The 24,560-nt window shown below is 38.2% G+C and overlaps 2 protein-coding genes across 7 annotated transcripts in view; one reads left to right on the forward strand and one right to left on the reverse strand.

The window, feature by feature from the left end:
• Positions 1-24,560, forward strand: part of pdca (phosducin a) — a 253,431-nt gene that overhangs the window by 146,933 nt on the left and 81,938 nt on the right. The window lies entirely within an intron of this gene.
• agla (amylo-alpha-1, 6-glucosidase, 4-alpha-glucanotransferase a) overlaps positions 1-24,560 on the reverse strand; it is a 26,683-nt gene continuing 2,123 nt past the window's right edge. For 3 of the 6 annotated variants that reach the window (XM_084410269.1, XM_084410267.1, XM_084410268.1), the window contains exons 3-34: positions 24,227-24,437; positions 23,941-24,110; positions 22,345-22,548; positions 20,465-20,646; positions 20,252-20,363; positions 19,329-19,455; positions 18,954-19,056; positions 18,782-18,879; positions 18,397-18,536; positions 17,239-17,426; positions 14,594-14,717; positions 12,267-12,430; positions 12,080-12,181; positions 11,825-11,980; positions 10,338-10,488; positions 9,468-9,592; positions 9,062-9,174; positions 7,677-7,811; positions 7,248-7,378; positions 6,400-6,536; positions 5,835-5,968; positions 5,140-5,315; positions 4,829-4,931; positions 4,362-4,587; positions 3,854-3,965; positions 3,637-3,772; positions 3,391-3,503; positions 2,861-3,072; positions 1,383-1,480; positions 1,198-1,285; positions 973-1,106; positions 1-609 (exon numbers count right to left, since the gene is read on the reverse strand). In XM_084410269.1, the coding sequence (XP_084266395.1) occupies positions 492-609; positions 973-1,106; positions 1,198-1,285; positions 1,383-1,480; positions 2,861-3,072; positions 3,391-3,503; positions 3,637-3,772; positions 3,854-3,965; positions 4,362-4,587; positions 4,829-4,931; positions 5,140-5,315; positions 5,835-5,968; positions 6,400-6,536; positions 7,248-7,378; positions 7,677-7,811; positions 9,062-9,174; positions 9,468-9,592; positions 10,338-10,488; positions 11,825-11,980; positions 12,080-12,181; positions 12,267-12,430; positions 14,594-14,717; positions 17,239-17,426; positions 18,397-18,536; positions 18,782-18,879; positions 18,954-19,056; positions 19,329-19,455; positions 20,252-20,363; positions 20,465-20,646; positions 22,345-22,548; positions 23,941-24,110; positions 24,227-24,437 (4,523 nt within the window). In that variant the 3' untranslated portion in view covers positions 1-491. Of the gene's footprint in view, positions 610-972; positions 1,107-1,197; positions 1,286-1,382; positions 1,481-2,860; positions 3,073-3,390; positions 3,504-3,636; positions 3,773-3,853; positions 3,966-4,361; positions 4,588-4,828; positions 4,932-5,139; positions 5,316-5,834; positions 5,969-6,399; positions 6,537-7,247; positions 7,379-7,676; positions 7,812-9,061; positions 9,175-9,467; positions 9,593-10,337; positions 10,489-11,824; positions 11,981-12,079; positions 12,182-12,266; positions 12,431-14,186; positions 14,311-14,593; positions 14,718-17,238; positions 17,427-18,396; positions 18,537-18,781; positions 18,880-18,953; positions 19,057-19,328; positions 19,456-20,251; positions 20,364-20,464; positions 20,647-22,344; positions 22,549-23,940; positions 24,111-24,226; positions 24,438-24,560 lie in introns of all 6 variants that reach the window. The other 3 variants (XM_084410266.1, XM_084410264.1, XM_084410265.1) reach the window with 1 other exon arrangement.

Genomic DNA, 24,560 nt, shown 5'->3' on the forward strand with positions numbered 1-24,560 from the left:
TCAGTCTTTAAACCTTTTTATTTCACATTTATCCATGTTTTTAGTTTTTATAATTATTCAGTCATTTCAAACAAGCAAACAAAATGTGTTTTTTTTTTTTTGCTTTAAAAGATGCATCCTAACCTTACAGCAGTGTGAAAGACGTTTGTGTGCAAAGAAGAAGGACTAACACCACACATTAACTTACAGCACTAACAATGGGTTAATGGGTTAATTATAGGTTATACTAGACAGGTTCTGAATATTCTGACAGAATAACAACAACATTTTGACTATGCTCCTCAATTCAGCTAAGGGCAGATTCACAGTCTCTAGTAGTCTAGTAGAAGCTGGATGAGGGATGGAAGACAGTGAAACAAGGAAATATCGTATTAACATTACTGGAAGTACAGCATGTTGTCTTGTACTTTATACTGTAGCTCAGGGAGGTGATGTGTCCTCAGACCTGTTGAAGTAAAGAGCACACAAATAAGATTGCACAGGATCTCTGCTCACAGATCATGAAGAATCTCAAGCACAGCGGCAAGAGACCAGGCCTGAGTTTCACAGCTAAAAGGGCAGTGCTGGCCATTCTCATTAGTGAGCTCTGGCAATCCCTTCCAGGATGACCTGAGGAACAAAACACAGATATATCAGATCCAGATGACATGGGATCTCCAAATACAGCATACGATTTAATCATCTGTTTTCATAATCATTTATTGTTCCATTCACATGCATAGTTTCTCAGTTGTTGGAACCGCATTTTGATGACTACAATGGTATTGAAATGACTCACTATAAACTGGATTATTGAACAGGTGTTTATCTTTATGAACTTACTATCTCATTTGCTACGCAAGTAATATCTGCACAATACCAGCCATTAATCATGGCACCAGTTATTTAAAAATCCAATTTGTTCAACAAAATAATTAAGAGAAAATACCGTTCACTGCTTCGGAGAGCAATAATTGTTAATGCAATGTTTACCGTTCCATGTGGATATAATGGCGAGAGAGGACGTTCTTCACCAAATACACCGTTTTGTCATAAGTGTCTTTGCCTAACTTCTTAGCAAAGTAGATCTTTGCACGGAGGAAGAAACCGATAGGCCAGAGCCACTCCTGATGAGGGTAAATGAACAGAAAGGTAAGTGATCCCTTAGACTGAAAAGCTGAAAATGTGCTGATGAAGTAGTACATATATGGATCTTACAGGGCCTTGATGGTAGTTGAAGCCCCTGGCAAGGTTGTGGTTGTCATTGTCCAGAGAATTGTCATAAACGCCACAGTAAACCATGTCACTATTCAAACAAATGATCTTGAGTTACTCACAGGAAGCAGGAATAATGGTAATGCAGTGTAATTAATGTAAGCCGGTAGGAAAACATGGACTCTCACTCAGGGTCTAAGGTCTTCATCCCAAGAGGTCCAAGCAGTTTCTCTTCTGTAACATTCAGTGCTTCCCAAGCGCGCTCCACGGTAAACAGCTCTGGAGCCTGGGAAGGGAAACCATTAGAAATATACAAATTACAAACTATGAATCTTTTAGTAACTAACCAATAATTTGCTCCCTATAATTGATTTTCACTGGCACTTTTGAGCATTATCCCATTTTTTTCTTAGCCATATAAAAACTCAGCATGTCGCCCATTTAAATAAAATACTTGACTTGAATGATCTCATTTAAATAAACTGCCGATCTAAGTATTTATTGATGCTACGTATAAAAATCAAATGAACATAAAACACAAAAATAACTGTAAATTATTCTAAATGCTCTAGATAATGCTAAAGATTAGGATGAAACATGAAATACACCAAATGTTAAAATATCAAATAAATAAGCAAACAAGCAAATAAATAATATTATATTTATAAAGTATATGATCCCCCTATTACGGCACCCCTGCTCACACGAAATGAAGTGAAGGGATCTTTGATTTTTTAGATCTGATCAATTGGCCCTATTTTAACGATCTGAAACGCAAGTATCAAGCGCGAAACGCAAGTAACTTTGTGGGCGGGTCTTGGGCGCTGTTGCTATTATACCGGCGGGATAAATGACTCTTGCGCCCGACGCAAATCTAAAATGGGTTGGTCTGAAGTAGCTTCATTATTCATAGGTGTGGTTTGGGCGTAACGTGAAATAAACCAATCAGAGCGACATCTCACATTCCCTTTAAGAGCAGGCGCACTTGTTTCATGGCGGATTGCTATTATAACGGCGGATATGCCAGGCGCACGCCAGGAGCGCTTCACAGCCGAGGAGAGCAACGCTCTCGTCAGGGCCGTAAAAGACAGAAAAGTGACACTGTATGGGGATGGAGAAACCCACCCAAATTAGCTTCAGTTAAACAGGCGCATAAAAATTTGGGTAAATGTGTAAGCTAGATTTATGCCTATTTTTTCACATCTTCATGGACACCACAATGATTTCCCTCGTGTGTTAATATTTTTCATTGTAATAATGTATGGTTTTCTAAAAATTAGAACTGCTGCGTCTGTGTAGATGAGAGAATCAAAGTGCATGCACGTTGTGCACAGGCTACATTGATTATGGTCAAGCATGCGCCCTTAAAAAAGCATATGAATAACATGCGCAACGCGCCACTGACTTTAGACTAAGTTTTTCCTGGTCAGTGGCGCAATTGTTTTCTAAACCTGCAAAATAGCACCAGGGAACGTTTGCGCCAGAACACGCCTCCTCTTTTCGCTGAACCACCCCCGGGAGCACAAGTTAATTTCCTAATTTACAGACGTGCGTCTGTGGAGGGAAAAGTGCAACATAGGAATGATACATGTGTCGGTGTACAAAGTCAATTGCGCTGGGTGCAAGATAGGGCCCCTAGTGTGTTACATTTAGAAGGAATCCTCACCACCACCATGGCAATGGTAAAGTTGGGTCTGAGCTGGTAGTCACACCAGGGGCTGGAGGCTCCGTAGCTGTCTTTGTAAATCCCCTGCTTATGGACCAGCTCAGGATGCTTCTCGTTGGGGTCATTTGGGTCATGAGACACATAGAACATCTTCTCAAAGTTCTCTTGGATTTTTCTGTCCCACTCTTCATAGGACACAGAGAGCTGTTTGCCTGCAGGTATAACAGAAACATTTGTGATTCAAAGGTTCTGGATGACAGAATGAACCGGTCACAAATATTAGCTCTGTTCCAAAGCTTAGTGAGCTGCCTTGTTGTCTACAAAGGCAGCATCCTATGATTTGAAATGCTCACAAACAATAAGCACAACACAAATAATTGGAGGAAATGATAAAAGGAATCTTAGAAGGTAACAACACTCGCATTGGGAGTGTGCTTGATGATGCCTTAAAATGCTGTCTAGGTAGGCAGCTGACTAAGTTTTGGAACAAAGCTAATGTTATGAGCACCGCCTGGGCCATCTGAGCTCACCGTCTTTGTGTATGGTCATAGTATTGTAAGGAAAGAGCCCTTGCTTATGTAGCTCCACCAGCCAGCGCAATGTAGACTTGCACAGACCCACTATTTCCACCGCTGAGCCATCTCTGCATTAGGAACAAAAGAGTCATATTCAATAATGGGAACAGACATAGAATGTGAGACAAAGAAAAGAGATCCACTTATAAATGGTGTCTTATAAATAGAGTATATGTGGCTTTAAGAGATTTCAGTGCATGCCTGGGTGTAGCCGGTATCCCTTTATTGCGGGCCCTCTCGCTCTCTCCCATTTTGTCCATCCAGGTCCCGCAGTTAAACCGATTTCCACCATACACAAAACCAGTGTCAGGGTTCACCTTGGCCACTATATTGAAGCCTGAGAAAGTTCATAATAAAGCAGATTCATACATTTTTCAAAGAAAAAAAAAAAACATACAATTATTTCAAAAGGCTTTACCTTCATCTCTCATATTGCGGTCAATCTGTGGTCCGGCATTCCTCTCTCTGAACTCTATACCCTGCATGTGGCGCGCCATGGCCTCATGAATAACCTCATACAGCAGCTGATCCTGTGGCATCATCAAAACAAAGCAATACTGGTGACATCTGGCTAACAGTGAAGCTAAAATTTTAATAGAGTGTATTCACAATGCATTAAATAGTCTATTTTGAATGACTACTGAAATTGATACTTTTATTCAGCAAGGATAAATGTAATTATGTTACAGCAAAGACATTTATAATGTTACAAAAGGTTTCTATTTCAAATCAATGCTCTTTCTATTCATCAAATATCATGAAAAAACATATCATGGTTCTCACAGAAACATTAAACAGCACAACTGTTTTCAGCATTGATACGAATAAGAAATAAGTCAGCATATTAGAATGATTTCTCCTGTTTTTACTTTGAAAATATTTTAGTGGAAATCAATACAAAAATGATTTTTTGGTGGTGTGCTCACCACGGTGCCAGGTGTCAGGGGTTTTGAGTCGTCTGTAGGGAACATCCTGGACACGGGGCTTTGGAGGATGTCATTGCCATTGGGCACCATAGTACAGTAGTCCTGAATGCACTGCAGCCACCACCACACTGCATCACGGCAATTAAAACGGGCCCCTACACCCTCTCCCAGCAGGTTAGGGATCAAGCCATGTCTCAGTGTGCCTGCAAAAGCCAGGATGACGTTCCTGTAAAGCAGGATGAAGAGAAACAGAATGAACTAAGGGAGAAATCTACTAGTCACTCAAGAGTAAAATCCCTTTTCTCAGTCTGAGGTCATCCATATTAGCAGAAGGGGAAAATAATCCATTAGCGGTTGCATCACAAATCTTTCTCAAATGATTCTAGTCCCTGAATCAAAATCAAATTCTTATGCCTATTTCACATTCGTCTCAGTTGATTGCTTTAGAAATGAACTGAATTCAGTACCTGGCCTCCAGGTGACGGCCGGTGACCAGCATCAGTCCTCGCAGGGCGATGAACGTGTCCCTACCCCAGCAGCGAAAAATTCCAGCAGAGAAATGTGGCAGACCTATGGAATGAGGAAATCATCAAGGCCAAGAATGATAACACAGATCTTAAACACTGTACCTGGACACAGTTAAATTTAAACCTACAATCCTATGTTAGCAGCCCAGACACTTTGGCTATTCGTCTAGCAACACTCAATAATTCATTTACTCTGGTGACCTGTGCAACTTGTGACATATTTAGGATTGTCTATGGGTAACTATAGTCACCTGCAGCCAAGGAGACACAGCACTGCTCCTTCTTCTCAGTGATTTCATTGACACGGTAAGGCACATCGCTCAGGGCTGGTGAGAGAGGTGGAAGAGCTGGATATCGTCCCACGCCACACATTTGGACCGATCCCAGAGCCAACATCTTCACAAAAGATGAGCCATTCTGCACAAAACTAACACATACACACACATGCACACAATAAATAGCAATCTTATAACAGCCCAAAGAAAACAACCCCATGACAACTCTCGAAACAGATTGGATAGATCTTGGCGGACTAGATCTGCAATGTTGTTCAGAATTACAGGCATTAGGATACGCTCTGCTTCTGCAAGGTAAAATAGGTAGAACCCCATAGCAGATCTAGACAAGTGGTGCTGGGGAGGATGAGGAGGGCTAAAGACAATTCCCATGTCATACAGTATTGAGCTGAACCAGGTTGCGATGGTAATAAATGAGCTTGCTGAATAAGATAGAGAAATAGAGATCGATTGGTTGCTGGATTAGGAGAATCAATCGGTTACTTAAAAGAGTTTTGTGACTGAACTGTTTGTTTGTTTAATTAATGATGCACAGACCCTGTAATATAGTTGTTTTTGAAAGTGGAATCATAATAATAATAATAACCAGGATGGGCTAGGATAGACACAAACACCAGGCTGATCATTCTCAGTCTTGTTCAGACACTGACCTTGACATCTGTTTGAAGGTCGCATCAAGTGCAGTGGTGTAGGCCCCAACCAGGATGGCATCAAAGTAACAGGGGATGAGGTAGCGAGGGATGTGCTTCAGGTAAACAAACATAGCCTGGAACCACTGACCCACCTAAGCACACATTAGAGTTGGAGTAAAATTTAGGTCACACTTTAGATTAGATTAGCATATCTATTAACTATGAGTTTTGCCTCAGCAAACTCCTAATTACTGATTAATAGTTGATAAGGTAGTTGTTACTTTTAGGTATTGGGTAGGATTAGGGTTTAGGATTATGTAGAATATAGTTATGCAGAATAAGGCATTAATATGTGCTTTTTAAGTACTAATAAACAGCCAATATCCTAATAATATGCAGGCTAATAAGCAACTAGTTAATAGTAAGAATTGGACCCTAAACAAAGTGTTACCTTAATTTAACTAACTACTGGATTTAAAAGTAAGAGCAGCAGTTTTTAACTTTGGCTCTTCCCAAAGCTTAACAAACACCCTGAGATTATCAGGTATATACCGTATTTATTGTAATCGCTTGACTCATTCACCTCGGCCAGTGTGCCCCCGCGTGACATCAGTCTATTGCTCACATAGTCGATCATCCAATCCCCTTGCCTAAGGTTGTCACAGAACGGGTGGCCAAGATCGTTTTTGGGTCGAATGTCTGCCATCACAGACAACAGACCTGTGTGGGTGAAATCACAACAGTTATTGCCGGTTACTGTGACTTATTTAAAGGGATAGTTCACACAAAAATTCAAATTCTGTCATTAATTACTCACACTCATGTCATAACAAACCCGTAAGACTTTCATTCATCTTCGGAACACAAATGAAGATCTTTATAAAGAAATCTGAGAGCTTTCTGTCCCGCCGTTGACAGCTGCGCAACGCTTCAAAAACTTCATAAAGAGATTACAAACCTAAATTGAGTGGTTTAGTCCAAATTTTCTGAAGAGACTCGATTGCTTTATATGATGAACAGATTAAATTTAGGCTTTTATTCACATATAAACATTGATCAGTGAACATAAACAGAAGCTCAACCGAACCTGCTTGACGTGCGAGAACCAACCTCATTGGTTCTTCAGGAAGCTCAAACGTGCTGCGTAACATGAGAATGAACCTCATTGGTTCTCGCACGTCAAGCAAACATGCTTGAGCTTTCTTTTACCACAACTGATGTGTGAGTTGATGAAGGTTAGTTATATTGATTAGTTTTACGATCTCTTTATGGACTTTTTGAAGCGTAAAATTGTTCGTTAATTTTCATTTTTAGGTGAGCCAACCCTTTAAGACATCTGGAAAGCATTTATTTGCACAAAATACAAACCTAGTGTATATTGTCCTTTTGAATACAAGTTTCAATACAAATCCTTTTAAATACAATCTGTACCTTGCAGACCACCGTATTTGAGTGGCGTCCAGTCGGGGATGTTGTAGCAGCCCCCTCCATCTTCCTTCTCCTCTGCGTCACAGCGAAACAGCAGAATGTTCATATCCGCCAGAGTCATCTTAGACATAATCCTGGTGTGGAGGAGAAACACGAAAAAAGGTCTTCAGAACTCCTCAACAATGAACAAAACATACATGTTCAGTCCTCTGTGCACAGAAAGAAAATCTACGTGGGACAGAAAGACTATAAGGCTGCAGTAGCTGTTAAGCACAACAAAAAGAGGAACGGGATGTCCATTAGCGTCAGTGGAAATGTGCGGAACGGATCTAGATTGGGCACCAGCACCATGTGTCTTGAATATATTAGAAGAAAAAAACAATTACATCACATCAAAAACTCAAAAGCTGAAATGTGTTAATGTGAACTCACTGTGTCAGGGTGCTCTTCAGTATGTCGGGTGTGTTTGGATCAGATAGACTTCCTGCTTTATACAGTGGATTGAACTGAATGAGATGGTTCCTCAACACACCAACCAGCTCCTGGGATTTGGGGTCCAGACTTACCCTGAGAAACAAAGACATTTCACTACGTACTACAAAATAAATGTTATTAGAAGTCAAAACTTTTTTTCATAGGTCAGTGGTTCTCAGTGGCGGGGTCACAGGAGTCTGTACTGGATCAACTGAGTGTGGATAGCAGGAAACAATTATAAATGCAAGTAATAAAATGGAACTAACTTTACAATTGTAAAAATAAATAAATAATACACTACCATTGAAAAGAGTGGGGTCAGTAAGATTAAAAAAACAGCAAGAACGCTTTAAATTGATCAAAAGTTACAGTAGACATTTATAATGTTACAAAAGATTTCTATTTCAAATTCCATTCATTAAACCCATCAGCACATCTGTTCTCAGTATTGATAAAATTCTTATTGATAAAAAATAATTATATTTTATATTTTCAACGTTGATAATAATAAGAAATGTTTTACTTTAAAAGTACTGAATCAGCATATTAGATTGATTTCTGGAGGATCATGTGACACTGAATACTGGAGTAATGATGCTGAAAATTCAGTACAATTTACCATCACAGGAATAAATTATATTTTAAAATATATTAATATCAGAATAGAAAAGTTATTTCTTTAGTTCTTTCTTTGTTCTTGTTTGTGTTATTGTGTAGTTACTGTTCTGATTCTGCTGCGTATTCTCCCTGTCCATTAAAGACTCTTGATTCTATTTAGATTCGTGTGTTTAACTACACCTGACAATTACTGTTTTTACTGTATTTTTTTATCAAATAAATGCAGCCGAGGTGAGCATAAGAGACTTCTTTTAAAAACATTGAAAAATGTTACCAACCCCAAACTTTTAAAAACTTTTCAGTTCTTTGTTGTTGACATTAAAGATTGTGTGTCCAATCAAACTCCATTTGAACTTTTTTAAGTGCTTTTTTAAAATATTTTTTTTTTACTTTTTGTATGATACACAATTTTGGCATCACCACTTCATGTCCAGTGCAAAATCTAGGCAAAATCCTGATGTAAAACCATTTGAAAACCACTGTCATAGATCGGTTAAGGCAGTGGTTCTCAATTCCAGTCCTCGGGACGCCTTGCTCTGCACATTTTGTATGTCTCTCTTATCTGACACACTCAGTTCAGTTCATGGAGTCTCTCCTAATGAGCTGATGATCTGGTTCAGGTGTGTTAAATAAGGGAGACATACAAAATGTGCAGAGCAGCGGGTCCCGAGGACTGGAATTGAGAACCACTGGGTTAAGGGACAGTAAAGCTGTTGAAGTCTAACCTGAAAGCAATAACGCTTCCAGGCGTCAGCTGCTCAAACACGATCTCCTGCACATATTCACTGCGCCCTCGAGACGTCACCCCAGCCTGCCGCACCACCTTGCTGTCCTTCAGCTGAGCAGACAGAGACGCAAACAAAGGAACATCTGAGACCAAAAGATAAGATTAACTCGTGCAGTGTTGACAGTACAGCAAATCAAAAGGCCATGCAAGTCCAGGCGGCAGATTTTTACAACCAGGCAGGAAAGGGGAGGTTTACCAAAACAATTTGTTGAGATGAAACGAGAGCTCTTTGAGGGCTGTAGGGTTAGAGCTTTTGCTATTTTGTGAACGAGTGCTCTCTGCTGAGGCCATTGTGTCGGCTTAGAACGGTTATAATTAGAGCGGTCTCACAGCACTTGAGTTACCTGGATGTGCTCTTTAATTTCCACCGTGTACCCAGGCATGCCATTAATGCTCCTCTCATCTTTTTTGTAGGAGCCCGCCTGCCTCTCCACAGTACGCACTTCCAGCACCACCTCCTCTATCTTACCTGTGAGAGAGGATTTGTTCCAAGAGATTTCAGGGATTGGCTTCCAGTCAGGCATTAAGTACAAAGAACACATAATAGAGACAGAATAAAACCAGACACCAGAACTGAATCTCAGTAGCTGCGTTTACATGGACCCTAATAATCCGATTATAATCAAACTAGTAGCACAGTCAGAAAAAAAAAAAAAATTCACATGTAACCGCGTCGATCGGAATGAATTGGCAAAATACGATTAAAATTTCATTTGGATAGTAAGGGGTGGTTTAAACCTTTTCTAATTCGATCGAGAGGAAATGTAAAAACTGGATGGGATTGAAACCCGAAACTGGAAAGTACTGTGCATGTGCAATGACGTAGAAATGGTGTAACAAAGTATTACGTGTGGAACGAGCTGTTGTTCCTCTCATCCACGGATGCCTTGTTTTGGGTGCGGGAAAGGGCGTTTTTACTGCTTGATAAATATAAGCAGCACGGCACAACGGTTCATGTGCTCGTCGTCTCCTATTTAGGACACGAAATATATATGCTCTTTAAAACAAAGAAAAGAAGACATATAGGAGAATGGTTAGTATGCACTAACAGCGGGAAACTCTGTATATTCGTGCAGTGTCAATTGGAATGAATTCAAACAAAAGGTGTCCATGTAAAAGTAGCTAGTGAGAGCGAGTGAGAGAGGATATCTCATCCAGTTAAACACAAAGAAGGTTCAGCATCTCTGAAAAGCAGCAGTGAGCCTGTGACACACCTGGGATGCACATCGGTGGAACCTCATCTGCATAGCGATGGTGCTTGGGGTTCTTGAATGCAGTGCGGCACACAGCCACCACTGACTGGTGCGTGCTGGGACAATGACGGGTGACCGCCACTATGTCCTCATCCACTTGGTCCACAAACACCTAAGAAAAGACCCAAAGACATATTGATAAAGCTTGTCAAAGGTTTTTATAGTTTTGAATTTCAGTTTGGTTTTTATTTTAATCGTGTTTACAAATGTATTCTACTCTTTTCAGGTCATTTCTAGTTCATAATTGTGTATAGCATTCAGCATTTTTTATATATAGCATACTATACATCAAATATATAATATATGAAATACTATCTATAAAAATATAAATATCTATAAAAATATAAATATTTATTTAGCTAGTTAGTTTCAGCAATGGTTTATTTAGTTACACCTTTAATTGATTAAACTTTTTCAAGTTTATTATAGTTCTGCATTTTGCATTTCATTTTTATTTTAATACCATTTATTTGTAACTGTATTTACTCCAACATTTTTTCTGGTTATTTTTTAAGTTTATAAAATAGCGTTTAATACATATAGTTAGTAGCTTTTATTTTAATAAAATTATAAAATGCAGGTTATTTTTAGTTTCTAATTAAACTGTAATATTTAAATTTATATCTAAATGTATACTTTTCCATAACATTTTAATGTGTTGGCAAAACTTGCTAGATGAACTTTAAAAACAAGTACTGACAACCTTACTTGTGTCACGTGTCATATCGCCATCTGCAGATCTATATCTATCTATCTATCTATCTATCTATCTATCTATCTATCTATCTATCTATCTATCTATATCTATATCTATATACACATATATATTTTCCCCTATGGCAATTTTCCTGGTTGCATTCGCACCACCAGTAGTAACTCTGAAGTGCCGTAATCTACCGCGGCACAACAACGTCATAAACTGGAGGATGCGGACGCCGTGATCTGAGCAGTGTTTTTGTTGCGTGTCGTGGTCTTTGTGATAATCGAGATGGAATGTAGACATATAAGTTAAGTGATTGAAAGAGCAAAAAGGAGAGCTAAGAGACAAAATCTCCTACAGCAACTTGCAGTGCTACATATCACTGAGGCTGAGAAAAGAACATAATGCAAGGCTACAGGTAAATGCCGCTAACATTAGCTTTCTGTATGCTTATGTCTTATCGCTGCCGGTGTGTTACATATAGCATGCGTTTGGCCAATCAACGTACAGTTTTGTCACTGGTAGTTCCTATTGTGCTGGGTTAGACCCTACTCTGAAGTAGGAGCTAATTTAGTCCCCCCAAAAGGCATTCCTATAACTAAAATCGTTCCCAGTTCCTGCGGTGAGAAAAAGCCAAAAAGTGGGTACTTCTGCCAATTATACTGTAGGAACTATGAAAACATTCCTACAGTGCAAAAGCCCCTTATGTGGCATAACCATCACTGTGGACCCCCAGGGCTGCATTTACCTGGCTAAAGCCTTTTGCAGCCAGTTCCTGGTGTAGCCGATTGAGGGCCAGCTTTCCGGCGATGATTCCTGACTGCAGGTTGACCTCACCAGGGGATGATGGCTTAGACTGAGGATTCCATTTGCTATAAAAGCGCTCCTCTGAAACCACTGAGATCTGATGGTAGAGAAAAAAAAAAAGAAGGGCTTTCAATATGTACTCAAAAAAAAGAACTCAATCCATGTTTTGTGAGTCTGTGTGAAGTTGATATCTTGCCTGGTGGGGTACTAACTCATCGTAGCCTCTGGTGCTACCAGTGGCACAGCAGGCCATAGAAACAACAGCAGAGCTGGGCAGTGAATCATATACAGAGCGGACCTACAACACAGAATATCAACATAAGAACTCTTTCAAGAAGCTCCATCAACATTAAAGTAATTCAACGTGGTTGAAAATGCTATACCTGAATAGGGCACTCATTATCATGTGTGACATCTAGGAACATGGCGTGGGCAATGCTGGGCACCAGAGGCCTGAGACTGGGCTGAAGAAAAGCCCCTACCGGTTCCCCTCCGTACCGGTACACCAGCCTGCCCTCCTCATGACTGTCTCCTGCGCTCATCGCCTCTACAACAGCACAAGGAATGACAAGTAACGCAATGCAAAGTATAAATACTCCATCAGTTTAAAGTGCCCCTATTGTGCTATTTAAAAGTCTCCTGATTTTGTTTTTCAAAGATTCTGAAAACGGTACTTTGGAGATTCTGTCTCTCTAAACTCCTCATTTCTGAGAGTCTACTCTGCTCTGATTGGTCAGATGGCCCAGTCTGTTTTGATTGGTCGAATCGTAAAACAAATACTGTGAAGGCTTCCTCAGCATTTGTATACAAAGTGAAACGAACAGTAATGACTAACGATGGCGTCGGTTTTACCAATTTGAGCCCGAGTCCTCATCCTTTGGAAAGTGCACACAAAGTGGTTTCGCTCTTAAAGTGCAGAAAACAGCGTCTTCTCATCTCAAAACACAAAGCAAACACTTCCAGGCCTCAGCTACAACTACAGTATTTAAGTAGGGTTAAAGTAGACGTTGTTTGCAGGCAGCCAATAATGACCATAGGCTGAGATAATGCACTTTTATTTGACAAACGTACATAGGTTCGTGCAGGAAGTGAGACTGGAATTACTGACGACTCATTTCAGGCAGTTCAGAATCGCATCTTTCTTTTGGGAGACAATAACTTGTGCTTATCGTGCACTTTGATCTTTGAAACTTTTTCAGAACTTTTATGATCACAAACAGCTATATTACACACTACATGAAAGTTAATATATGAAAAAACATAATAGGGGCACTTTAATAGGTGCTACTTCACTTAAAAATAGAAACTTCATCATCATTCACTCACATTCATGTCATTGCAAACCTGTACTTTAATTTTCAAAACTAGTTTTGCTAATCAGATCAAATTATTCACTGAAAAGATCCAACTGAAAAAAGTGATTCATAATGAATCGGACATTGCTGCCTCTCATGAACGTGCCAAGGAGAGCTAGATGTCAAGATTTTCAGTAAACAACTTAAAATCCAGTCTTTTCCTTACCCAACTATATTGTATGACATCATCAGACAACTTGGAATGTAGTGCACAAGTCATGTGGACTACTTTTAGGGTAGTTTTAGTTAGTTGCATGGTGCTTTGTGTCCTTTTAAAGTTTTTAAGTTCTAGTGCAGAAGAAAGAAAGTCATACAGGTTTGGCACAACATGAGGCGAGTAAATGATGAAAAACTAAAAAACACTGATGTTTATTTTGAAAGAAATGACTACTTTTATTCAGCAAGGATGCATTAAACGGATCAAAAGTGACAGTAAAGACATCTATAATGTTAAAAAGATTTCTATTTCAAATAATTGCTTTATATTCATCAATGAATCCTGAAAAAAATGGTATCACAGTTTTCAATGTTGATAATACTAATAAATGTTTATTTGAGCAGTAAATCATCATATTAGAATGATTTCTGAAGGATCATGTGACACTGAAGACTGGAGTAACGATGCTGAAAATTCAGCTTTGCCGTCACAGGAATAAATTACATTTTAAAATATATTCAAATAGAAAAACACTTATTTTGAATAGAAAAAAAAATTCACAACATTGCTGTTTTTACTGCATTTTTGATCAAATGAATACAGCCATGTTAAGCATGAGACTTCTTTTAAAAAAACATTCAATCCTTAATGACCCCAACCTTTTGAATGGTCACAATTCAGGATGTTTGATAATAGTGTTAGACTTCACACTATACACTTATGTACGAACAATATAATAAAAGAGCTACAATGCAATTTTGTCAAAGACCTGGGTTATTAGAAGGCCATACCTCTGATGAGTGAGGAGATTCCTAATCTAGTCACAAAGACATTATCCAGCTCCTCGCTGCCCGTGAAGAGCTCGGCCACCACGTACAGGTCAGGCCTCAGTGTGCGGGCGGCATCCAGCATGAACTGCAGCAAGCAGGGTTAGTGCATGACAAACAGCCAAGAGGAAACCAAACCACAGGTGTTAGTGTGTCAGGTGAGGGGCAAAAAAATGGGTTCAGAAAAGGAGGAGAGTCATGCCTCAAATGAAGCCAAAATGAGTGAACAGGAAACAAGGTCCAGGAGAGAGTTTTAGGACGTAAATATTCAGGAATGATAGTTCAGTGAGGAAATGACAGGATATGCAGAGCAAAGAGAGAAAAACAAACAGATAAGACATTGTTAGTGTCATGCTTACAGACATCAGTACCTCTGATGAGACTGGTTATTCCGAGCCGGTTTACAAACACATTGTCAATCAGCTCGCTGCCTGTAAAGAGCTCGGCTATCACATAGAGATTGGGTCTGACGGCTCTGGCCGCCGCCAGCATGGCCTGCAGGGCACAACATGTGAGAAAATTCAGAAGTGTTGCTGCCTAGAAAACCATCAACTGATGTTAAATTTAGCCGGGTTTCATTCATGTCCCTTAAATACAGCACATATGTGTAAAAATAACTTTAACCCTAGAATGCATAAACCATAAAATAACCCACACGAATGCATGTAGGGGGTCAAAATGACCTGTATTGGAATGAATGGTTTTCTTCAAGAATAGGTGCCCTATTAATAGAATAATTAAAATAATTGATGATACACTAATGTTTTAATATATCAAATATTTGATGTGTCCACTTTTCTTGTATATATGCATTATAAAAGATGATATTTTAAATGCAGTTGTACTTTAATATAGATTTACTGTAGAGAATATTGTGAAAATGATCTTTTCAGACAAAGACAGAACATTTCACATAAGATCTGCACCTTTTCTAAGCATAACTTTTGGGCATTTGCACTTTTGTTTGGGCCTTCAGCTGTCCTTTCCTATAGCCTGAAATCACATATACTGTCTTGAGTAGGTTCTACATTTGATGAAGAACTACATGACTGTTACAAAAGTATGCATGTGTATATAAATATTATCAAGCATGAATGTGTGTAGTATTAATGCAGTCTGAATGTACTACATCCGCCACTTGTAATGTGAGCTATAGAGTGAGTTGCATAATTTCCCTGTTGAATGTTAAAGTGTCCATTGGATGTGATCTTCACAATCATGGCAGAAGTAGTAGGTAATTTTGCCTACTGTTTTGTGAATGCCGTGAAGTCAGACATACTACTTATTTAACATACTGCTTGTCACCTATTATAAGGTAGGGAGGTGTCATATGCGTATTGAGACACAGGGTTGGTGTCTTGAGGCAAATTCTTGGCTCAGAGCAAAAACATATTTTTAAGTAATCCATATTTTAAGAAAATGAGTATTATTGACAAAAAATATATATCCAAAGTTACTGTGTTGAGTCAAAGTTCCATAGGAAATGAATACAGGGCAATTTGACCCCCTTTATGCATTCTAGAGGTGGTAATAAAAAAAAATATTGAAAAATTGATGAGGGTCATGGAATATCAAATAAATAATTGTTTTCATTGATAAAATATTTTTTTTAAATCACACCATTCCAAGTCAATTTGACCCACTTTATGCATTCCAGGGTTGACAACGAACAGCTGTTTCCAAATTTATATGTGTTATTATAGATATTTTTAGAAACGCGCCAGCTTTATTTCATGTTTCATGTTTTTATTTTTTCATGAGGTTACTTTCGCCCTTTACTTTCGACTTCTCACTGTATTAGCAAATATGCACATTTTGAAAGCTATCAATTTGTCTTTGTGCCTTCTGTATATTTACATTTGAGTAAAATCTTAAAGTTGTCTTCAGTAGTCTTAAGCAAAGCAGACTTAAAGTTGTCCCCAGGTTTCACATTTTCAATAAATGCTTATGCAACATTATTTTAATGACAGAATCAGTTTAAAGAAGTGAACTATTGGAACTAAGGAAACATCTGCCTCTTTTTAAACACTGTTTAAAAGACAATCTGTTACTATGTTTGTGTATAGTAAACTGATAATTGAAAAAACATCATGCCAACCCTTCTGAGGGCATAACTACATCCCAACATGACTTATAATGCAATTTAAGATTCAAACAAATAAATTTGTCTAATAAAAGATTTATAATTGTATGAAACCTTTTGGGTACCACTTTATATTAAGTGTCTTTACTATGTACTAGCTAGCATTTAAATGAATCATTTGTTAAAAAAGGTAAAAGTCGGCACACCATGGCTCCAAAAATGTGAAAATTTTATAATAGACTCACACACATATTGCTTTGGATGTGCGTGCTTTTGATCTGATTTTACCTAATGAATCATTTGTTACAATGCACTTCTTGTGTATACATGTTTTTACATTGTAAAAACCTGCATGTAATTACAGCTGCAATTAATTTCTGTAATTACATCTATATTTACACTGTTGACTTTACCATACCACCAAACCTGCCTTAACCTTACTTGTCTCCCACCTCTATAGCAGCAAATGTGTTTTGCAATTCAACATGAACACAATAAGTGCATTTATTGTACCAAACCATTTTTTTTTATGTAAGTACATAGTAGTTAAAAACACCTAATATAAAGCGGGACCAACTTGTAATTTAAAAATCACCATGTTAAACTGGAAAAGGCGTCAGTTGCACAGCATGACTCTTATACCATCACTGATTTATCAATAAGCATAGGACAGAGAATAAGCCACACTTAATATTTCTTAGTGTGAAGTACAGCAAATGACGGAGCTATCGGTGGATGGGGAACAGTCAGCAGCCAAAACGTACTAACCAAGACAGTAACTAACGAGCTCGCCATATAAAAATGTGTAGGGGAAAAAAACATTCCTGCCCCCCATGTCTAATATTCATCTTTACACATAGTTAATCTCAAACAGGTTATTTATCTGCGATCTAGCCAAAAGTAATAATCCATCTTTTGACACTGCCGCTGTACCTCAGCCACATGCAGTGGAGTTGAATGGCAGTTATCCAGACGCACTCCCACAAAGTGCTTGGCCGTGATCTCGGTGTATTTCTGCATGTGGGCCCACAGGTAGGGGCAGTCCTCGGGCCCGTTGCCATACCGCAGTTTAACACTGTCACCCCAGCAGATCAGCTCCCTCCTGATGTAGACATTGGACCCTGACCAGAATGAGGAGAAGAAGAAAAAGCAACTTTGATTCACCTCACTGCCAAAAAGGTTTGGCAAGTGTTGTCAATGATTAGGATTTAAAAATGTGTTGATATCGCCACCTTGTGTTTAAAGTCAGAATGACATCACTGCCATCTTACAAATCCACTGTGACAGAATTCATTTTTACAATACACTTTTAAACTTTTTTTTTTCCAGAAATTGTGGGGGGAAATCTATGTATTTCTGGGGAGTGGATTTAAATATGGTTAAAGGCGTTAAACTACAGAACTGAGAATATTAAAGTCTTAATGGTAGATGAAAACTTTTTTTAATTTAGCCATGAATAGTTTTACCTTAATTACACTACTGTTTAAAAGTTTGGGGTCAGTAATATTTTTTTTATTTTTTTTATGTATTTTTAAAAAGGTCTCTTATGCTCACCAAGGCTCCATTTATTTTATCAAAAATAAAAGTAAACTTTGTAAATATATTATGTATAATAAATGTAAATTTAAGGAATGTAATTCATTCATGTGATGGTAAAGCTGAATTTTCACAGTATATTGTCACATGATCCTTCAGAAATCATTCTAATATAATGAGTTGCAGCTCAAGAAACATTTTTATTATTATCAATGTTGAAAACAGTTGTGCTGCCTAATATTTCTGAGGAAAACGTGATACATTTTTTTTGTATTCAATGATGAATAGCTTTTTTTTGAAAATAGAAATTGAATGCGTCCTTGCTGAATAAAATAATTCATTTATTTAATTTAATTTTTAAATCTTACTGACCCCAAACTTTTTAACGGTAATGTATTTTTCAAAGCTCTTTCAAAATTGCCATTTCAATGAAGAAAAAAATAATAAATCAACATGCAACTTTATTTTAAACGTTTCTTTACGGTCTGTATATAAACGACTATATTTACATAATTAAAGAAAACATGTAACAAAATTCAAGGCAGTCTGCTAAACCTGGCTCTGCGAAGTTCCTCAGAGGATCGTCCCCCATGACCCAGCCATTGTGGGCCAGGAAGTGACATGACTTTTCTGGTTGATTCACTAGTTCCAGATCTTCCTCCAAAGTTGCCTCCTCGAATGGGAAAGTGAAATATCTGCATACAGACAAAAGTTTTCAGAAGAACCATAATTACATATATTGTATTGTATTCAGGGACATCGCTAGAGGGACGAAAGTTGGTGACGATTCTAGGGCCCAACCGACAGAGATCCACAACAACAACCCGCACCGGGGCTCCGGATACCTTAGCTGCGGCCCTTATTGTATACATTCATTTTATTAAACAAAGGAACATGATGCTAAAACTTCAGCAGAGGCTGATGGAAGGAACTGTGCTACCTGGTAACCAGAGGATGCTTCCTGGTGACGGGGCCCAACTTGGGTCCATGGTCAGCCAGTCTTTCATAGCTCACGGTTCCATCAATGCAGTTGGTAGCCTGAGAGTAAAGAAATGACATTACTGCACTGGACTACATTGAAATCAGAGGTAATGCTACAGAGAGACACTCACCTGCTCCTGATGGTGCTTAATTTCATGAAACTGTTCACCATTTATTTCCTCTAGTCTCCTCCTCAGCCAGTTACAGCAATCTTCAATGGCACCAGGACTGCTCCTACAACAACATAAATGTATAATTCATCTGTAGAATACCAAACACAGCATAATAAACAGTGTACAGCAGGGGTGCAAAACTCAGTTCCCTGGAGGGCCACAGCCCTGAAGAGTTTAGCTTTAACCCTAAATAAGTTTCAGGCTTATTTGAAAACTACAGGTGTGTGTGTTGGAGCAGGGTTGGAACTAAACTCGGCAGGGCTGTGGACCCCCAGGAACTGAGTTTTGCACCCCTGGTCTACACTGAAAACATGCTCAAATGTGCATACTAACCCATGGGGCACAAAGGTTTCTAGAGCGGAGTTCATGTCCACTGTGTTACCAAAACGCCTGTACTGAGGGTCCTGAATGATCTTCAGTTGTTGTTTGCCATCAGTCTTGATCCTATCAGGTTTGGCTCCTGTACAGACAATTTAGAACCACAAAAAAATGTGTACACTCAAAAATGAAAATTCTGTCATCATTTACTCATCCTCATGCCATCCAAACCCATGAGACTGGTCAATGTTTATATGTGAATAAAGCCTAAATTAAATCTGTTCATCATACAACACGATCATGTCTCTTCAGAAGACTTGGATTAAAACCACTCGATTCATATTGATTTATTTTACAATTTCTTTATGAAAGTTTTGAAGCATCAGAGGTTTGGGTGAATAGACTTTCAATGGAGGGACAGAAATATCTCCGGTTTCATTTCAAATTAAAATATTTTCATTTGTGTTCCGAAGATGAAGGAAAGTATTATGGGTTTGGAATGACATGAGGGTGAGTAATTGATGACATATTTTTAATTTTTGGGTGAACTAATCCTATAAAGTCATCATGAAATCAAATGGAATATTGAAGTATTTACTACAAATGATTTATCTGTGCACATCATTATTTTTTTAATTCATATGCCCTAATAATAATAATCTTTAATCAAAATATCTTCCTCCCCCTCTTGCAGAGACATTTCTTCTCTTCTCTAATGACATGTTTACTGGCGCGAGGGACAACCTGTCGCTCACATGAGATCAACCAATAGAAAATCACAACCATCCAACGTTTTTTCTTGTTCAACAAGCCGTTTCACTCGGATATCCTATCCATCACAAAAGCGAACAAAAGACTATCGCAACTTCCATTTTATGCCGACTTTAACATTTTAATTTCTCTTAACCTAAGTGTCTGAGAACCATCCAGGAACTCACCGCTTTGTAGTAAAGCTCTGAACTGCTCCACCGCCGGTTCCACTTTGACTTGGAAGAACTCCCACAGTTTAATCTTGGGAAACACATCCTGCCAGAGAACTCCACGAATGGCCTAGTGAAAACACATTGCAGTTAGTTTTGAAGGAAATAAGAGCACCTTACACTTCAAAATGAATTCCATTCTATGGCTTTCACAGAAAGCGATTCACTCACATGGAGGTGCGGGTGATCCGTGATTAGGGCAGGGAGACCCCTATCTTCGTATTTGCCATCAGCTATAGCACAGGTGACGTGCCACAGGGCCCTGTCCAGAACCCAGGCCGGCTTCAGATGAGGAGAGTTCACCAGGTTATAACCACACTCAGGATGTTTCTCAATCCATTTGCTGTTAGCAGCTGAGAAAGACAGTTAAAAGACACAGCGGTTATCGTGATACTGTAATGCAAAATAATAAAAAATGACATAGAAGATGAAACGGGCATCACGTAAGTCACTGCAAGTCATTGAATTGGTGATTCTACTTTTGCTGAAACAAACAGCCCCCTCAAATGAAAAAAATATGGACTTTTTTGGATTTAAATGACAACCACTTTAAGAATAAGTTGTTGGTTCTAAAGAGACAGTATTTACAATAAATGTATAGATTACAAGCAATTAACAATGAGGTCCAAAGGTTTGAGATTTCTTATGAAAATGTGCCTATTTTCCATTTTCCTATTTTAATGCAACAATAGTAATTCCATTAGTGACCTCAAAATAATAATAATGAACATTTATTACTTTATTTTATTATTTATTCATTATTTACAATACCGCTCAAAGGTTTGAGGTCGGTAAGACATTTATAATGTTACAAAATATTTCTCTTTCAAATAATCAAAAATCATGAAATAATGTATTGCGGTTTCCACAAAAATATCAAGCAGTAACAATTTTTTGTTGTTTTGAGCAGTAAATCTATCATATTAGAATAATTTCTGAAGGATCATGTGACACTGAAAACTGGAGTAATGATGCTGAAAATTCAGCTTTACAATCACAGGAATAAATAATAGTTTCAAATATATTAATAGAAAACAACTATTTAAAATTGTAATAATATTTCACAATATTACAGTTTTTACTTTTTTTTTTTAAATCAAATAAATGTTTGTATATTTGTATATTTATATATGTATATTTGACTTTGATTCCCAGATTCATAATGTGGCCTCAGACTTTTGGACCCCACTGTATATATGTAACCTGCGCAAATACACACATATACTATGCCGTACTGGACTTCCCCTTGTTTAAATGTTTGGCATTTGTACACAGCTTCAGATAAGGTATCACACACCCCCTGACCTTTAGCTGTGCTGAGTTCTGGTAGGAAGAAATGAACTATGAACTTTGCTTTCTATGAAGCCTGACTACTCTAACACATGCATGCACAGCAAGACAAGATTAAGGAGAAAGAAACATGATTTTATAGTGACATGCTTAGAGATGTCAAACAGAGTCGGAAGAAGCTCTGTAACAAGACTACGCAAAACAAGTAAACGATTCAAATTCCACTGCAGTTACTCATCTGTAAACACATTAGCCTTCTCTAAACCTTCACAGTCAGTCAGCTTGTCTGAAAGAAAGTTTTAAAGTGCTTCTCTTTAGTATTCTGCTCACGTATTGGGTCCATACAACAGCTTAACCGCACTATATCAGACAGGCTAAATGTTTCACCGATAGGTCCTGTCCTCTGCAAATAAACTATTTTTAGAATTGAAGTCAATGCAAAGGCTTTTAGTGGGGGCTTACTGGAGATTACAGTCATTCGCTTTGGAACTGTGGCCTTTTCCATTGGAATAAGAGAACCCACTATATCTGGACCCTGCAAATGGATAATTGACATGCAATACTTTTGAGAAGTCCTGTGGGTGTGATATGTCATACTTAATCTAAAATTATTTAACAACCTTTTGACAATTCTTTTATAACGGTTATGCATGTAGCTTTTCTGAGTTATTAGGATATTTTAGAAGTTAAAAAGTACCAAAAATGCATAAAGCATTGTTGAAAATTGTCTATAAACTAGAAAAGGTAGGAAAAACGCGCACCCGTATGATTGTAAACCACATCCGTGATGCAAAGCATATTCCACTCATTCTTCATTTTCTCCACCAGGTTGCCAACATCTGTCCAGGTGTAAGCTTGTCCAGGAGGGGAGAAGTCTGGGTTAAGCTCCAGCTGATCGGCCAGAGAGTAACAGGAGCGAGACTCACCCAGCGTCTGCAGTGGTGTGAAGTGAATCATATTATACCCTAAAAAATAGAAATGAAATATGAAATCAGTTACTTTGAAACAGAATACTAACTGAATACGTATTAAGATATATTTCAGTTAATTTACTAATCTATAGCAAACTATGACATACCAAATTAGCCATATGTCTTCATAAATTAACCTTGAAGGCATATTGCTTATGGGAAACATTACTCATAGTTTTAAGAAGTATGATCTACGTGCATTTCAATGATAGACCTTACAGTGCATGATTATATACAGCCAATAGTGTTGCACTGCGGATAATAACATTTCAATTAATTGCGGGTGGATGAGAGATAAATCATTAATGTGTTGACACTAATACGATAAGGCACGGAACTCTTATTTCATGGTAAAATGCAACAACGTGCATCACTCCTTTACTTTGTTTTCAACAACAACTTTTATTTCTTTAGGGAAAACCACCTCCTAGTCGTCATTATATTAAACACAAAGGGAAAAAAGATATTGCTTAATAACTTAACAGCTTTAACTAAAAATATACACAAGCGTAACTGAACTTATTCTGATAGAAGTGTTTTCCAACATAATGATGGAAATATTATTATAAGTGTTAAAAGCTTAATTTTTTTGGTCAGGCACCAGTTTGCAGACTCTCAATAAACTATGCAATTGCAGGGTTAGTGGAAGCAAAACAGATCCGAGTTGGAAACGTTTTACTGAAATAGCTAACCAGGATGAATCAAGTGGTGGGTGCGTGATATGTAATTGCTGTGAAAACGCAGTATGTATACAATAAACTAATAAAGCCTATATCCAGCCTTTGCTTGGACTGAACATATTTAATTTCTTCTGTGTGTGTTCGGAAAGTTGGCGGAACTAGTGGCAATTTAAGTTTCAAGGGAGTAAAGCCTTTAGACTATTAAGGAAATGTAATTTTGCCAAATAATAACTTTTACATTAAAGTTAAACAAATGTTCATTTAAAAGCAGCCTACTTCAGTGTAATTTGTTACCATATAATTTCGCTTAACACTGAGAATTTGAATAATTGTAATGTGACGATCGGGTGCGGTTCGGGTGCAGATATCTAAATCAGAGAAAATCACTGTTCGGATGGGTGGCGGGTGGATGGTTTATTTTTAACAGTAGATTCGGGTGATGTTAGAGCTGACCCAAGCATCTCTAATGGTCATTATTCTGAAATAAAGAACTCAAAAATATTCACTTTGGTAAAACTAACTTGGCCTAACTAACTTTGACTAACTTAACCTCATTAAATCTATTTGTTCAGTTTATGCATAGTTATTGGTTATTGATTTGTTCACGTAATCAAATTGACCGCAGATAAGAGAAGTTCAAATGGAGTTAAAGTTGTAAGTGTTCAAATTGTAAGTGTAACTAATATAGCACCAGCTGTCTTCTTACCTGCCTCTTTGGCGACTCCAAGCCTGTCCAGCCATTCATCCAGGGGGCCGAGGCATTTGGACAGGTAGGTCTGGATACTGATGCAGTCTAGGGGCAAGATGTGGTTGTCCACCCCTACCCGGAGCACTGGGTCAACCACAATATATCCACCACCAGACCTCTCCTTATCTCTGAAGAGTAAAAAAATGAAATGAATAAGGACCTGTTGTACAGTTTTGAACAATATTTAAATGCAGACCTGACAGTATAATCTAAAAAAACTTTTAGATAACACAAACTAACTCACCCATGGCCAAAATAATACTGGTATGAGCCTGAAATCTTGAGGTCAAGGTTGCAGAACTTGTCCGAATCATCCTGTCTTCCAGTAGGGTTAATCCAGTCTAAGGCGTGAAACTTGTGGCGCTCAAAGCGCTCCCCTTCCGCAGGGTAGTTGGTGTAAACGAGCACGTGTTTCCCCTGAAGAGTGGGACCCAGGCGAAACTGGAGTTCAAACCCTGAGCAGAAACACAACATAAGCTTCATGACACAGATCTTGCCGTTTTTGAGTTACAATAAATAAATAATAAAAGGAATTGATACAAATACTGGTGGAACTTGGCACAAATTGTTCATGACAT

The sequence above is a fragment of the Rutilus rutilus genome (assembly GCF_951802725.1).
Source record: "Rutilus rutilus genome assembly, chromosome: 6".
NCBI classification, from domain to species: Eukaryota; Metazoa; Chordata; class Actinopteri; order Cypriniformes; family Leuciscidae; genus Rutilus; species Rutilus rutilus.